Below are 18,382 nucleotides of genomic sequence, written 5' to 3' on the forward strand. Positions count from 1 at the left end.
TTTGTCACCCACTAGCATTTACTCTGACCATTTTACAGTCTTTTACAGCACTAAAGTTCTGGTCTCTATTGACTTATATGGGGTTCGGTGTCAAGTTCGGTTTAAAGTTCGGCCGCACCCAGCAAACCCAAACTTCAATGGGTTCACTCATCTCTATATAGTGTCTTAATAGAGCGCAAACAGTACCAACGCCCACCCATTTTTTGTTAACCTCTTCGTTAATATCACAACGCATCTGTGCAGTTGGTACCCTCCCTAACCTTCCCTGTTACACAGCACTGTAGAACTCATGCAAATGTAAAGACACCTCGGCATCCTCCTACTGATGTGTCTGCTCCTGACATGTGTTCCAATGACTGGAAGCAAAAAGTGGACCAGTGGAGAGATCAGTGTGGCAGAACCAATCAATGTGGTATGCTATATGCTTATTACACAAGCACTTCATGTTTTATCTTCTCTTGTTATCAAATTTATTGATTTAATGTTCCCTCTATATAAACGAAAGTTCCCTCTATATACAGTAAACGAAAGAAATTTCCCTCCCTACACACCCCCTGATGAAGCAGGGCGACGCTCATTGAGGCAAGGGGGACACTTGATCCAGCTTGGTAGCCATAATGCGTAACATATAATATATTTTTCTGATACTAATCTTTATCCTTATGTCTCTTATTATTTGATGAGTTATGATTATTTTCCCTACTATTTTATGTGTTATATAGTTCTCTGATATTGACATGTTGTCAGGTATTAGTAAGTTTATTGCAATCATTCCTGAACATTTAAGTAACTTTACTCCATGGAACTACATTAATACTCTATATTGAAACATATACTTTTATTCACATCTCTATGCCATATTCTGATATATATTTGTAATTGCTGTATTTTTATTGCAAATATTATCTATAGGTTTCTTGGATCATGTTCAGTCCCTCTAGTTTGAGTACCTTTGTTTTGGGGTTTTTTTTTTTATTTTTTTTAATATTTGTACTTTTAACCTATTTATATTAAGGGTTACATTTTTAATTACTATATTTGGATTTTATACACTACTTATTGCTTCCAAATAGTTCATATCTGAAAGATTGGTTTCATGTATTTTTTAAGCATTGCTATATTTTTTTTTTTTACAGTGGTAGAAAGTTTAAGTATAGTAGCAATATTTCAAATTATCAAGGGAATTAACCAGTGTCTCACTGATAAAACACAAGTGCATCTCAATAAATTAGACTATCATCAAAGAGTTAATTAATTTCAGTAATTCAATACAAAAAGGGAAATATATATTATATAGAGTCATTACACACAGAGTGATCTATTTCAAGTGTTTATTTCTGTTAATGTTGATAATTATGTCTTACAGCCAATGAAAACCCAAAGTCATTATCTCAAAAAATTTGAATATTATATAAGTCCAACTGAAAAAATAATTTTAAACTCAGAAATGTTGGCATACAGAAAAGTATGTACAGTAAATGCACTCAATACTTGGTCAGGGCTCGTTTTGCATGAATTACTGCATCAATGTAGCGTGGCATGGAGGTGATCAGCCTCTGGTGCTGCTGAGGTGTTATGAAAGCCAGGGTTGGTTTGATGGCAGCCTTTAACTCATCTGCATTGTTGGGTCTGACGTCTCTCATCTTCCTTTTGCTAATATCCCATAGATTCTGTATGGGGTTTAGGTCAGGTGAGTTTGCTGGCCAATTAAGGGCAGTGGTACTGTGGTTATTAAACCAGGTATTGGTACGTTTGGCAGTGTGGACAGGTGCCAAGTCCTGCTGGAAAAGGAATTTTTCATCTCCAAAAAGCTTGTCGGCAGAGGGAAGCATGAAGTGCTTTAAAATGTCCTGGTAGACGGCTGTGCTGACTTTGGTCTTGATAAAACACAGTGGACTTCCACCAGCAGATGACATGGCTCCCCAAACCATCACTGATTGAGGAAACTTCACACTAGACCTCAAGAAGCTTGGATTGTGGCCTCTCCACTCTTCCTCCAGACTCCGGGACCTTGATTTCCAGATGAAATGCAAAATTTACTTTCATCTGAAAACACCTTGGACCACTGAGCAACAATCCAGATAGTTTTCTCCTTGGCCCAGGTAAGACAGTTCTGGCATTGTCTATTGGTCATGAGTGGCTTGACACAAGGAATGGAACACTTGTAGCCCATTAACTGGATACGTCTGTGTGTGATGGCTCTTGAAGCACTGACTCCAGCAGCAGTCCACTCCTTGTGAATCTCCCCCAAATTTTTGAATGGCCTTTTCTTAACAATCCTATCAAGGCTGCAGTTGCTTGTGCATCTTTTTCTACCACACTTTTTCCTTCCACTCAACTTTCCATTAATATGCTTCGATACAGCACTCTGTGAACAGCCAGCTTCTTTAGCAATGACCTTTCGTGGCTCACCCTCCTTGTGGAGTGTGTCAATGACTGTCTTCTGGACATCTGTCAAGTCAGCAGTCTTTCCCATGATTGTGTAGCTTACTGAACCAGACTAAGGACCATTTTAAATGCTTAGGAAGACTTTGAAGGTGTTTTGTGGTAATTATTCTAATTTTCGGAGATAATGACTTTTGGATTTTCATTGGCTGTAAGCCATAACCATCAACATTAACAGAAATAAACACTTGAAATAAATCACTCTGTGTGTAATGACTCTATATAATATGTGTTTCCTTTTTTGTATTGAATTACTGAAATAAATTAACTTTTTGATGATATTCTAATTTATTGAGATGCACTAGTATGTTCTTTAGTGTTCCCCATTTTGAACACAAATTGCACCTTTTCTGTGTTCTTCCATTCTTTGCAGTTTGTAAGAACTTAAACAGGAAAACCTTGCCCTGATTCAATATGTGATTCTGCATTTCCAAAAATACTTGGGCCTTCCTGTTAATGATTTCCACATATTAAAGGGGTTGTCCCTTACTTGGAAAACCCTTTCTCGTTCTCAAATAGTGGAAGTACCAAATCCTCAAAAAATATCTGTATTTATACTCTGAGGTTCTCTCGGAGTTTGTACATTTTAATTCCATACCTATCTCTCTTCCTGGCCAAATATTGTTGAAATTTAAGCATTTGATTAAAATAGATGCATAGAGATGAACTTTTCAGGAGTGTAGATCTCAACAAATCTAGTGCTCACGTGATCAACTACTGGTTTAAATATCAAATGTAGAGTCATCTTGTGAAAAACACTGTGCATGATCATTATAATAAAAACATTTTAGGATTGCTTTAAAGCATGTCCAGTTCATGGCCATACAGAAAACAGGGGTATTGTGAAAAAACATCTGCCTATATTACTATCCCTATTTCCAGCACTAGGCCCCAAAATATCGTTGTCACCGCTGCATCTACAGGGTTCCAACTAGCAATTGATGATGTGGGATTTGGGGTGAAAAACTACTCCGCATACAAATTTGTCTAAGCTACCATAAGATTTATAAAATAAAGAAGACTCTGAAAAAGTAAAATTCAACAAGGTCTGCAACATGCAATTGATTTCCTGAATGAGACAATTTCTTGATGATTACCAAGATTTGTCTGAGGATTATCTGTGTTTGTTAAGGCCAGATTGGAGTCGTCCACTATTACAATCTGCTGTAATTTCAAAACCTATGCATACGAGCAACTCATAGCAACACAGCTAGAACATATTACAAGTGTCACGTTCATTGATTGAAGCAAGGTAAAAATATATAACACTATTTTTCATTCTCACAGCAGAGCTTCCCATATGAAGATGATTATAACAATAGCTCTGCGGTGAGGTTTTCCTGTCATCAGAGATTGTTAGTATTGTTGCTGAAACAATAGCTACAATATTTATTTAAATAAAAAAAAAGACTCTGAGCTAATTCCTAGCCTAGCTGACACATGTTTGCTTTCAAATTTCAACTCATTCTGCTATCTCAAATCTGTCATCTGTCAATTGAAAAATAGGGTATTTCCATGTTAATGGGAACTCAGAGGCTGTAGAAAAGCAATATTGCTCCCAAAAATCAATCCAATAAAATCTACACTCCCAAAGCCGAATTCCCCCTTCTTTCTAAGCTCTACAGTATACCCAAAACACAGTTAATGTTCAGATGTATGACACTGCTGTAACAGAGAGAACACACTTTAAAGAATATTCCTAGACATAATGATTATTCTTAGGATAGGTCGTCAATATCATGACGACACCTGGCAAACTCACCGGATAGCTGAAAACTGCTCCCGCAGTAATAGGAACTAGGCAGTATATGGGCGGAACAAAACAGCCACATACATTGCTCAGTGGCTGCTACAGAGCTCTGTGCTGAATCTCCCATAAATGAAAGATAAAGTACCTTACTTGGCAGCTGTGTTCTGTCCCAGATATCGCTTAGTAAAAGACTATGCTAGAGCAGCTGTCAGCGGATAGGTGGGGGTGATAATTTTGGGACCCCAGCTTTCTCACATTGATGACCTATGCAATGGATAGGTCATCAAATGTTCAATCCTTGAGAACCCCTTTAACAATTTATAGGATTCATGTCACTAGAAACACAAACTGGGAGGAATGTGTTGAGCAGTAAAATGGCATTGTGGGGCCCATATTCTGCTATTATCCATTGTGAAAATGTAAAAAGTTGGGTCTAATACAAAGTATAAATTAAGTAGAAAATTTAAATCTTTTATATCCCCAACCCAATGATATAAAAATCTATTAAACATCTATGGGTTCAAAATGTTCTACACACCCTTTGATGAATTCCTTAGAGTACTGTCACGGGTATGTTACAGGTGCCAGACAGTCCTGTAGTGTTCATCTATAGATAGTCACAGCATTTGACTGCGCAAACTGCGCCCTGACCTTCTATTATGTCTGCTTGGATTTAATCCCTTTCCCTTTAGGACCCTGCAGAGTTCCTCATCCTGTGAGCTGCTTTCTATTACTCAGTGCTGGTGATAGTTCATACACCTTTTTAAAGTCTTCAATGTAAGCAGTCCATCTGGAGAATCTTGGTGGTTGTTGCAGTTCCTCTTCCTTAGTCTACTGGAGATATGTTGCTTGCTGTTTTACCTTGTTTGTTATCCCTGTGTGTCCTTTTGCACCTAGTGAGGTTGATGAAGCACTCATTCCATTCATTTCCTACCAAGGGCCCAGATCAGGGTCAGCCTAGAGCCAGATATTCAGCTCAGCGCATAGATGTGGAACCTATCTTTGGCAGTGAGAGGACCCAAGGCCCAGAGGTAGGCTTGGTCAGAGGTCACCATCTCCACCTGCTCTAGACACAGGGTTTCCCTTCCTTTTCACCGTTTGCTTGGTAGTTCCCTGTACCTATTGTGACAAGAATGTAGTTTCCAAAATGGGATCACTTCTGTTGTTTTTCAGCTGTTCTGGACCTTGGTGGCTGTGCAAGTGACCCTTGCAAGCGATACCATCTAAATTTGAACTCTAAAAGCCAAATAGTGTTCTTAAGCGGGCTCTACACGCTACGATATTGCTAGTAATTGCTAGCGATATCGTACGCAAAAGCACCCAACCCCGTTGTGCATGCGATTTCGTGTGATCGCTACCACAGCGAACATTATCGCTACGGCAGCATCACACGCACTTACCTGGTCGGCGGCATCGCTGTGACTGCTGAACAATCCCTCCCTCAAGGGGGAGGGACTTTCAGCATCACAGCAACGTCACCGCCACGTCACTAAGCGGCCGGCCAATCAAAGCGGAGGGATGGAGATGAGCGGGACGTAACATCCCGCCCACCTCCTTCCTTCCTCATTGCTGCCGGCGGCAGGTAAGGAGACGTTTCTTGCTCCTGCGGTGTCACACACAGCGATGTGTGCTACCGCAGGAGTGACGAACCACATCGATAATCAACCATTACCGATTTTTGGTTTTGGGATGACCTCTCCATGGTGAACGATTTTCACCATTTTTGAGGTCGCTTAAGGTCGCTGGTAAGTATCACACGCTGCGATATCATTAATGATGCCGGATGTGCGTCACTAACAACGTGACCCCGACGATAAAACATTAACGATATCGTAGCGTTTAAAGCCCCCTTTACTTTCTGAGCCCTGCAGTATGTCCAAACAGTGGTTTCTGACAAAATATAGTGTATTTTCGTACTAAGGAGAAATTGTGTTATAAATTGTTGGGCTCTTATTCTCCTAATGACTCCTTGGGATTAAATCATTGTTTTAGTGGAAAAAAAAAGTTAATTTTTCATTTTCATAGCCCTAGTTCTGTAAAGCAATTGGGGCATCAAAATGCTCAGTTCACCTCTACATGAATTCCTTAAGGGAAGTAGTTTACAAATTGGGGTCTCTTTTGTTAGGTTTCTGCTGGGGACTCTGCAAATGTGATATGGTGCCCACAATCTATTCCAGCCAAACTTGCACTCCAAAAAATCAAACAGCGCCTATTCCTTTCCCAATCCTGCTATGTGTACAATGACATATGGCGTACTGCCACATCTAGAAGAGCTAAAGCAACATTTGTCAGAAAAAAATATAATTTTAAATATTTTCATTCCATATTGGTTTAATTTGTGATAAGCACCTGAAGTGTTAACAAACTGCACAAATGGAATACTGAACACTGTCAAAGGTACAGTTTTGAAAATGGATTCTTGTTTTGGGGTTTTCGTTCATATAATCCCCTCAAAGTCTCTTCAAAAGTGAAGTGGGCCCTAAAAATAGGGTCATTTTCTTGGAAAAAAAAAATTGAATAGCTGCAAAACGTTTAAACCTTCTCTAAGGAAATGTGATGCTGATGTATAGTAGAAATGTAGTAGATGTTATTTATCAAACAGTTTATGTGTTAAGACTATTTAAAACGTAGAAAAATTCTAAGTTTGTAAATTGCTAATTTTAAAAAAAATTCAGAAAACATTACATATTTTTCTAAATCATTGCAAATATTGTCAACCTAAATTTACTACTAAATTTACCAAGTACAACGTGTAATGAAAAAAAGCAAATTACCACGTAAAGTGAGAAATTTTAAAAAATTGGACCAAAATGATTTTTGTAGTAAGGGATTATATATATAAAAACTTGTTTTAACTATCGGATCATATTTTGATTCTACATTTCCCCTGAACATCATATTTTGATTCTACATTTCCCCTGAACATAAAAAATACATAAAAAATATAGTAAATTAAATTTACTAAATAAAAGTAAAATTACATTTAGGAAAAAAAATCAAATTCTTTGTGGTAGACGAGAGGCTTTTTTTTTTTTGCTAAAGGCAATGTAAGTGAATTGCTACTGAATCATACTTCTGCTGAGATCATTTACAATTCTAAGGTAAAGTTGATATTTACAGTTCTGATGAAAATCTCTTTTCGCTGTATTCCGTGTATTACTATGGGTCTATCCGGCATGAAATATAAACTAATGCCCCCAGTTTTACCTTTCAACATGTTCCTATCTTTACTGAAAGCCACATGCTAAACTTAAACAAAAAGTCATCAGTTTAAGACTACATAAATAATTTCTGCAGCTGGTAATGAGGCATTCTGAGAGCAAATTTTAAATCTTTTTTTCTTCCTCATTTCCTTGTAATTTAACAGTGGAAGTAGTTTTCTACTGATAAACCCTGCTGGCTACCTAAGAGCTAAAAAAAAAATAAAAATAACAATTTAGTCACTGTGAATAAGGCAGTCTATGCATTACCTGGGATAAAGGCCAACAGCAACGTCCTGCATCTCTCCATCGCCGATGGTAAAGCTGTTACAGGTCAGCTGTGAAAACAAGCAAAGCAAATCTGGGATTAGTGGGTTTTGACCTTAAGGAAAAGAAACATTCAATAAATAAAGTCTATAGCGCTCAGCAAATTGCTGCAGAAGATCATAAAACACCCAGTGCCAGCACCGGAAAAAAGAGCCAAGTATCACATGCGGCTTCCAGTCTCCTCCAATTTTTCAAGCATTTCTCAATGGTATACTAGGTCTATTCAGCAAGTAAAGGATTTGGAATAAGGTGTTCTTAATTAGAGGAGAGAAAGGAGACCTGTTCAACGGGGCAGCCGAGCACTTCTTGTTTTACAGACCGGAGCTTGTTAAGAAGATGCAGTAAATTTCAGTGGCTTGGGCAAGTTTAAGCAATATGTTTATTAATTGGTGCATTTAGTGACTAGCCCCATTAACAGCAGTTAATGATTTTTAAGCTTATAAAGAAAATAAATCCACTTAAAATCAATGCTAGAATTAGAATTATAAATGGTTTCCACAGCTAGTGTATCTTGGCTAGAGCATTATCTGAGGCACAGCATTCATTTCAAGTCAGGAGACGGCATAAAAACCTTTTCTTCCTTGTTCTGTGTATCTGAAAGGTAGGAGTAGAAAAAGATCCCGGGAAGGTAATGGTTGGGGGGAATTTTAGGAACTTTTCATGTTATCACATTCCTTTCCATACCAAATCTAGTGGATATGTGTTTTTATACTAGAAGATGAGCACTAACCTCAAAAGCCATTGACGCTTGATCACAATGCCACATGTATTATGAGTAGGAAATAGTATGGGACAGAACACAGCAAATAGGGTCTTATCCGACAGATACGTGGTGATGATATGCAAGATATGCTCACCTCGTGAGGTTGCGTAACACACAACAAGATCAAAGCCTGTAGTCAGCTACCGCACAAACCATGAGCCCCAAGGCTAGTAACAATAGAAATGAACCAGACAAACTGTATGGTGAGGACTCTGCTGCTGAGAAGTAACAAAAACCAATATGTTGAATCCAGATCAAAGGCGGTTTATTTCTCAACGCGTTTCAAAGTGTACTTGCTAGTTCTACTGAGGAAAACGTTTGACAACTTCAAAGCGCATTGAAAAATAAACCACTTTCATCTGAATTCAACGTACTGGTTTTCGTTACTTGAAAGCAGCACAGTCATCATCACACCATTTCTCTGGTTCCTTTTTATATGTTGTGATATTGCACACAGTGTATAATGGGGTTACTCACTCACTTACTGGTCTTCAATGTAGCGATAGAAAACACTTCTCCAATTTAAAAGTTCATAAGGTTAATTTAGTACTCCATAAACCGCACTTACTGACCATCTCATTTGGGGATATGCCTGCACTGGAGGCATGACAGCCTCCGCATACTGACTCCTGTCAGTCCACACACCTCTAGCAGAGGCTCCTTCTTATAGCCCAGCACTCTTGATACTGGCTGCAGTTTCCCCACATGTCAAAAACAGACTGACTCCATTAAACATGTTAGCAGCAACACACCCATGGGCGGGGCCTATGTAGATAGCCAGACCCACCAATATCTCTAGCTACCTATGAACCTGGTCCTACTGAATGTCTTAACCAAAACGTGTGTAACTAAAAGTACCAGCACAGACTTCCAGGTTCACACCACTTCTTTGGTACATACCGGCCATTAACAATGTAGTTGGTCACCATCTTACAATGTATTATGAGAGTATTAGGTCTATTTAGTTCTGGTGATTATGCTGTATGTAGATATATGCATGAAGGTATAGACATAACTTTTTAGAATATATAGTAGGTTTTGTTTATCACCTGTTCTGTTTGGATCAGACTTTTAGCCATAAGCATGAAATTATATGCAATGCATGAAGGCTCCCATGCTGAGTGGAATTTTACCATGTGCCAAATGTTTACTTATGTGGATATTGTTTTCCTTTTTATAATTCAAGGTTGCTTTTAGTGTAATTGTCAAAAGTGTGAAAATATCCCTGCTGTGAAAGGTTTTACTGCATTTTTGTGCTTCTAGATGCTAATTGTGCTACTGCTTGCTTTTCATATGTAAAACAAAAACTACAAATTATAACAATTCAGAACAACAACCTTTGCTACCTTTTATACCTGCAAGCCTCCAATGTCATACTGCAAAGTGAGTTTCAACAATTTGTTTTCACTATTCACTATTAACTTTCAGCTGAGGTCACAAGGTAATATCCTCAAATCTCAATGAAATAGAAGACTTGAAAATCCTCATAAATACACACAAATATAACTTGCAGTGGGAAGATAAGGTTTACACCATATTTTTCTTGACCTACACAATTTTTCAAATGGATTGTTACAAAAGTGAATTTTCTGCATAATTCTGTGAACATTTATATATTGTAATTGGGCAATAAAGCTACTAAATAATATACTGCTGTCCTAATATTTAAAAAAAACATTAGCAGAATAGTCCCATTAATTTCCATGTAAGACAAAATAACAGGTTTGGTTAGAAAGCATGGGTTATAATTATAAATAGTTTAAACAGAGCACAAAAATAACGGACTGTGTGAACAGCCTATGTGAGGCGGTCGTGCATTTCAGCAGCATTACTCAAAACTACAAATCCAGTTAATGATACATATTAAAAGATGGTGATAGAATACAAGGATGTATCCTAAGTACAGTAAGCCAAACGTTACAAACGTTTAAAGAGTGTTAGAGATTTTACAGTTCCTGCTTGGAAATCAAAAATTAAACTTTAAGTTAACACACAAATCCTAAATCCTAGGGAGGGCAATTGAATAGCTTTCGCAAAGAGCTACAGAGGCAGAACAGACACACCATTCATGGCTGGAAGCTAAAGTGACAATCAAAGGGATAATCCACTACCAAGACAACCCCTTGTGATTCAATGTTTCACTCAGATAAAATAAAAACCTATACTCACCTGCGTGGCTGGCACAGGTCTAGCAGTATCGGGGCTGGCATTGCTGAGATGTCCAATCAGCGCCAGCTTCTCTCTTCCAGACATCAATCAACAGGAAGTGAGCAAAAACCACAGCGTTCACTTCCTGTTGATTAACTCATTTGTCCAAAGGTAGGGAGACAGAAGCCAGTGCTGATTATACGTGGGGTTTGCGTGATGTCACAGCATCATGTGAGCCCTGGGAGCGCAATTACCAACACCGCTGTAACAGCGCCGGACGCGTTTTTATGTTACTTGAAGAAACCATGTGGAATCAAAAGGTGTTGTCCTAGTAGTGGATAACCCCTTTAAACCCTTCCTGACCAATGTCATTGGTCATGTCCTAGTGGTAACCGCTGGTGCCGGCGATGAGCCTGTCGTAGTTCCCACACATGTCTGCTGATGTGATCAGCAGACATATGCATCTAACAGGCGCAAGTGTTAAAAAAATATGAAATTAAAAAAACTAAAAAGTTAAAATCACCCCTCTTTGCCCCATTGAAAATAAAACAATTAAAAAAATACACATATTTGGTATCGCTGAGTTCAGAAATGCCCTATCTATCAAAATATAAAATCAATTAATCTGATTTACAAAATCAATTAATCTGACACCGTGTAGCAAAAAAAAAAAAAAAAAATGACAAACACCGACATTTTTTTGTGCCACAACATTGTATTAAAATGCAAAAAGATTTCTGAACATGGCAATACCAAATATGTGTAAAAAAAATTTAGTTTTTTTCCAATGGGGTAATAGGAGGGGATTTGAACGTTTAGTTATTTTTTCACCTTTTCAGAATTTTTGAAACCTTTCCTTGTAAAACGTTGTTCTTGACCCTACTAGTCCCTATATATATATATATATATATATATATATATATATATATATATATATATATACACATACATATATATATATATATATATATATATATATATATATACACATATATATGTATATATATATATACACATATATATGTATATATATATATATATATATATACACATATATATATATATATACATACATACACATACATATATATATATATACATACACATATATATACTAGATGGTGGCGCGATTCTAACACATCGGGTATTCTAGAATTTATTGTGTAGTTAATGTATGATTTTTGACTTCTGTGTCCCATCCTTGTATGGCCCCCATCCTGGTATGTGGGTTGATGCTGGTATGTGGCCCCATCCTGGTATGTGACCCCATCGTAGTATAAGCAGGATCCTTGTGTATCCTGGTCTGTGTCCCATCCTGGTATAGTTTCCATCCTTGTATGGACCCATGCTGGTATGTAGGTGTCTGTGTAGGGCGGTGTTTGTGTTGCACGGTGTGTGTGTATTGTGTTCTGTGTGTGTTGTGGTGCGTATGTGGGGCGATGTGTGTGTTGTGGGGGGGTGTTTTATGCAGTGTGTGTGTATTTGTCTGTGTGCCGCGGTGTGTGTGTGTGTGGGGGCGTGTGATTGTGGGGCGATGTGTGTGCGGGGGTGTTTGTGTGCGGCTGTGTGTGTGTGCACCCGTGTGTTGGTGGTTGTGTGTGTATTTTGGGCGTGTTTGATATGAGCGGGGGTGTGTGTGTGTGCGCGTGGTGGTTTGTGTGTGCCGGTGTGTATGTGTTTGTGTTGGGCTGTGTGGGAGTCGTGGTGTGTGTGTGTGGCTTAATTTCCCGCTGGCCATGAATAGTAATGATTGGCTCATGAGCACTCCAGGATGCAGCTCTCCCACTAACCACTGATGAATGCAGGGGAAGCACATGGCTACTTAAATATTAAGACTGCAGTGAATGTTAAGTAGCTGCTCATGAATAGTAATGAGCAGCTCATGAATAGTAATGAGCGGCTCATTAACATTCACAGCAGTGTTAATATTTAAGTAGCCATGTGCTTCCCCTGCATTTATCGTTGGTTAGTGGGAGAGCTGCATCCCAGAGTTCTGGGTTCCTAGTGCGCCGCAGCTACGTCTCCTCCTGTCCCCGTCCCTCTATGTGTCTCTGCAGCGTGGGGAAGCCCTGCGATGCCGCAGCTGCGTCTCCTCCGGTCCCCGTCCCTCTATGTCTCTGTGGCGTAGATGGGTCACTGACCTGCGATTTGGGGCCTCCTGTGGGTCGAGGCTTACTGTGCTCCGTCGCATCGGGTGTAGGGAGCTTCCATGGCGGTGTCCCTTGCACCTGTCCGCCGGCTGCGTCATGGCGTTGTCAGGGTTTTGGCGAGTGGGCGTGTCCTAATTGAGCGGTCGGCGCTGCTGATTGGGTGTGGGTTGAGTAAGGTGTGGGTTTGTGGGGGATGTGATGCAGGGCCGCTTTGATTGGGTGAGGTGGAGTGAGGGGTAGGTGTATGGGGGAATGTTCGGCCTGTTGGAGCTGTGTGGGCGTGGTTTAGGCGGTTTCAGCGTAAGACGTCATTTTTTGCACAGACAGATAGAGAGACAGAATAGGGTAATTATATATAGTCCCCTAGGGGGATTAATAAAATCAAGAAAAGAAAGTTAAAAAATATAATATATTTTTATATTTCACTATGTGAACTGACTTTAACCTTGTATGTCATCAGAAGAAGAATCCTCAGCCGAAACGTGTAGTCGTTTAATTAATCATTTTTGACACTGTCATATTATTATTCCTCTACTGCTATGTTCTCATGTTTTTAATATTTTTCAATAAACATTTTTTTTATTTTTTGCCCACTTGCTGGACCTTCCTTCTTTTGATAATATTTTGTCGGTGAACTCCTGTCCTGACCTGGTCGGGTGATTGCTTTGAAGCGGCGGATACATTATTATTAGCGGTAAACTGGGATTTTTTTTGTTTCTTTCTATGCTAGTTAGGACTTTGAAAAGTGCATTAGTTCCCCAGAGTAGTCGGCCCTCTTTCCATGCTATTATACCATTGTGGGCATGATAATATGGTTTCCATTATCTAGTGTCATTGCAGCTCCCGAAATTCTTGCACATTCAAGCGGCTCATTTTAGCAGTTTTACTGCATCTCTGAAGCCGAGTGTACACGTCACAGCATCAAAGAGGTGCATTGCGCATAATTGGAAGTGCACGAGCTGTTTTTCTGATCATGCACATTTCACATCTGTGAAGCCAGGATGCATACACCCGATTTCAGAAGCGCAGGGTTGCTGCAGAAATGAGCCGTGCACAGTATATTTACAGGAGCTGACGGGGATGCCAGGTCATGAAAACCAAGCCCACAAGGGCTGACTAATATGTAAAGAGGGCCAACTAGTCTGGAGAAAACAATACCACATCAACTAGTCACAGCCCTAATTAGCATAGGAAAAGTGGAGGTTATTATAAATCCTTTTTTAAACATTGATTTATGTGAATAACACTATACAGGACTCGTTAGGCAGGGAATTTTGTCATATAGATGTGACTGATGCTGGGTTGGAGGGTATAGGAGACCTGAAACTTTACCTTTAAGTAAACCTGTCAGCTGATCAAAGTACAGGGAACATGAAGAGCGGCTTTTTATCTAAAAAGTTCTGATGTTTCAGAGAAAACATAGTTAGAATATCAGGTGGCAACCATAGGCAGGGATAAGACTAGTGCAGTGCTTCCCCCGGACGGCTTTATGATGTACCATTTTAGTTGATTAACAGATCTCTTCCATATGGCTGCTACCAGGAATTTCAGGACCCTATACTGGCAAAACCCGTGAGCCCCCTAGAGTCTCCATTCAGACTCCACCCTTGAAATTGTTCCAGAAAATTGAGTATTTCCCCTGAAAATTAGTGATAATAAGACACCCCCTACCCCTCTCCATACTCTCTCCCACACTGCAACCTGTGTATGATATCCCCATATATACTGCTCCTCTGTGTAATATCACCCCATATAATGCCCCTATTTATAACATCCCCCCCACACACTGCCCCTCTGTATAATATATCCCTATATACTGCCCCTGATGAAGGTGGAGGCATACAGCGATATGCGTGGGGCATCTTGGCACCTGACACTTTGGTTGCCCCAGGCATTTTTTGCTATTTATGTTTATGAGCATTATTTATATCTTTATTTGGTCTTAGTGCCATCTCATTTTATCCCTCCTTCCCTGGATTCTTTTTACAAGTATTTTCACAGGACTCAGCACTGAAACCAGAAGTTTACATACACTATCTAAAAAGACACATCTGCATGTTTTTCTCACTATCTGACATGAAATCAGAATGAACCTTTCCCGATTTAGGTCCACTTGGAACCAAAATTATTTATATTTGCCAAATGCCAAAATAAGGAGAGAGAGAGAATGTGTTAAGGCATTTTATTACATTCTGTAAAGTCAAGAGTTTACATACACTAAGGGGTACTTTGCACGTTGCGACATCGCTACTGAGATGTCGTCGGGGTCAAATCGAAAGTGACACACATCCGGCGCCAGTAACGACGTCGCAACGTGTAAAGCCTAGATGCACCGATAAACGATCGCAAAAGCATTGTAAATCGGTGATCTGTTTAGTGTCGGTCATTTTCATAATTTCGCTGCAGCGACAGGTACGATGTTGTTCCTCGTTCCTGCGGCACATCGCTGTGTATGAAGCCACAGGAGCGAGGAACTTCTCCTTACCTGCCTCCACCGGCTATGCGGAAGGAAGGAGGGGGGCGGGATGTTTACGTCCCGCTCATCTCCACCCCTCCACTTCTATTGGCCGCCTGCCATGTGACGTCGCTGTGACACCGCACGACCCGCCCCCTTAGGAAGGAGGCAGGTCACCGGCCAGAGCGATGTCGCAGGGCAGGTAAGTGCGTGTGAAGCTGCCTAAGCGATAATGTTCGCTACGGCAGCTATCACAAGATATCGCATCTGCGACGGGGGCGGGGACTATCGCGCTCGGCATCGCTACAATTGGCTAGCGATGTGACAGCGTGCAAAGTACCCCTAAGAGTACTATGCCTTTAAATAATATGGGACAGCCCATATGATGATGTCATGTCTTTGGAAGCTTCTGATAGGTTTATTGGTAACATCTGAGTTAATTAGAGACACCTGTGGATGTATTTTAATGCACACCTGAAACACACTGCTTCTTTGTGTAGCATCATGGGAAAGTCAAAAGAAACCAGCCAAGATCTCAGGAAGAGAATTGTGGACTTGCACAAGGCCGGTTCATCCTTGGGTGCAATTTCCAGACACCTGAAGGTGCCTCATTCATCTGAACAAACTATTATTACTCAAGTAAAAACAAGATGAGAATGTGCCCTCATATGCAAAGTAGTCATGTGGTGGTGCCAGTGGCAGCGAGGGGCAGAGCAGTGCGCGCCATCCACTATCTAGAGGCTACAGCTATCATTCGTTCGAGCCAGGCAACCCTCTTCATGGGGCCCCATACACCAGTAAGGGCATTAATGCCCTGATGGCTGCCCTGCTCTTCAACAGCAAGAGACCTCTCATTCACCTGGAGCGGTGATGTGAAAAGCTGACTGGTGGTGGTGCAAGACTAGTCTCATCTCTGCTTATGGTCCCAGAACAGATATGCTAAATATATTTTCTCTGAAACATCAAAACGTTCCAAAGAGGAGTAAACCTGACTGCAATCATGTCACCGGGCTCGGATTCCTGCTGCCCGCAGTTTGGCCAGCATGAAATAGGTGATAGGTTAATTGAATGTAAAACAAGTGAACATTGTAAGAATAAAGGTTCTGTGCTTGTGAATAAATGACATGAAAATAGTCATACATGGCATAAGATAGACAAGAGCTGGTAATGGTCTGTTGAGATATTGAAATATTTGAATAAAGTAAACCATAAGCTATAGGTTAAATGTAAATAATATTGCAATGGATTATGCAGATCATGCAGTAAACATCAAATGCTCACTAAAAGGTTTCATATGCTAAATGAACATGATGTATAGCTCAATACGCAAAGCAGAAGGTTGTGGCTATTCAATAACTGCTGTTTTACATTGTAAACTATTATTTCTACACAATAATTTCTCACATGATGAAAGTTCCAGAAGTGCAGACAATGTATTACATCCAAAGACACTGAAAAGAAATCAATCACCAAGTTGTCACTACTCCATCCCAGAACAGCATGATGTAGGGGCAGAGACCTTTATTCCAAAGATAAGTCACTTACTGGGTGCTGAAGATTTGATAAAATCACTGTTTTATCTGTTGCGGATCTACCAGTTCTCTGAATGCTGAGCTCTGTATAACCTCACCTACACCATTGATTGGCAGATTTCTGTGTACACTGTTCATAGGCAGAAAGCTTTCAATCAGTGGTTGGGGAAGAGTTAAGGCCGCTTTACACGCTACGACATCACTAAAGCGATCTCGTTGGGGGTCACGGTTTTTGTGACGCACATCCGGCCGCGTTAGCGTTGTCGCTGCGTGTGACACCTATTAGCAATTTTGAATCGTTGCAAAAACGTTCAAAATCGCTAATCGGTGACATCCCCCCCTAATCGCAATTATCGTTGCTGCTGCAGGTACGATGTTGTTCATCGTTCCTGTGATTTGCCAGTGTCGCACAACCGATATGGGCGGGTACGCACGCTAGCAATGTCGGTAACGATATCGCAGCGTGTAAAGCGGCCTTTACACAAAGCTCAGGAATAAGGAGGACTACATGGTAGCAGGTTTCGTGATAATCTTCTGCTACCAAAACAATAATTTACCAAAACTACAACAAACAGTCCAGTAAGTAACGCATCACTGGAATCAAGGTATCTGTCTCTACATTATTCTAAGAGTTACTATTCGCCCATCTCTAGTAAACACATAATATTATAACTAACACCAACTTATAATCAACGTCTATAGTGAACAATATAAAGGTATAGCAAAAATTCAAAAAGGGATTTAAACAGTGTAAACAACATCTAATATATTAATCTGAGTGTATGTATGTGTGTATGTGTGTATGTGTGTGTATGTCCGCTAATGGAATCCACACCGTCCCATTTACAATCACGGAATTTTGCACAGACACCTCATTTGACTAATGGAATGTCATAGACTATGTTTTGAGGGGAAAATGTGACCCCACGCTCTACAGATATTTGCAAAAAAACCCTGCTTACATTAAAGTCAATGGAGCTGGGAGCTACAGTTTTTAATAGGAGCTCTGATTGGTTGCTATAGGAAATGAAAGACATTCTTAGTACAAGACCGTTTGTATGTGAGGTAATATGATTTCGGTAGAGACAGAGACACACAGAGACAGGCACACAGAGACACACATAGACAGAGGCAGACACACAGAGACTGAGACACACAAAGGCGGGCTTTGCACACTACGACATTGCAGGTGCGATATCGGTGGGGTCAAATCGAAAGGGACGCACATCTGGCGTCGCAGTCGATATCGTAGTGTGTAAATCCTTTATGATACGATTAACGAGCGCAAAAGCGTCGTTATCGTATCATCGGTGTAGGTTCCGACATTTTCATAATTTGGCAGCAGCGACAGGTACTGTGTTGTTCCTCATTCCTGCGGCAACACACAAGCCGCAGGAGAGAGGAACATCACCTTACCTGCGTCACCGAGGCTCACGCCGGCGCTGAGGAAGGAAGGAAGGAGGGGGGCGGGATGTTTACGCCCCGCTCATCTCCGCCCCTCCGCTTCTATTGGCCGCCTGCCGTGTGACGTCGTTGTGACGCCGCACGACCCGCCCCCTTAGGAAGGAGGCGGGTCGCCAGCCAGAGCGACGTCGCAGGGCAGGTGAGTGCA

At 40.5% G+C, this 18,382-nt stretch overlaps 1 protein-coding gene across 6 annotated transcripts in view; it reads right to left on the reverse strand.

Annotated features, from left to right (window-relative positions):
- SMYD3 (SET and MYND domain containing 3) overlaps window positions 1-18,382 on the reverse strand; it is a 1,114,514-nt gene that overhangs the window by 472,608 nt on the left and 623,524 nt on the right. For all 6 annotated transcript variants that reach the window (XM_075339604.1, XM_075339603.1, XM_075339607.1 and 3 more), the window contains one exon: window positions 7,666-7,733. In XM_075339604.1, the coding sequence (XP_075195719.1) occupies window positions 7,666-7,733 (68 nt within the window). The remainder of the gene's footprint in view (window positions 1-7,665; window positions 7,734-18,382) is intronic.

This window comes from Anomaloglossus baeobatrachus, chromosome 3 (genome assembly GCF_048569485.1).
Source record: "Anomaloglossus baeobatrachus isolate aAnoBae1 chromosome 3, aAnoBae1.hap1, whole genome shotgun sequence".
NCBI classification, from domain to species: domain Eukaryota; kingdom Metazoa; phylum Chordata; class Amphibia; order Anura; family Aromobatidae; genus Anomaloglossus; species Anomaloglossus baeobatrachus.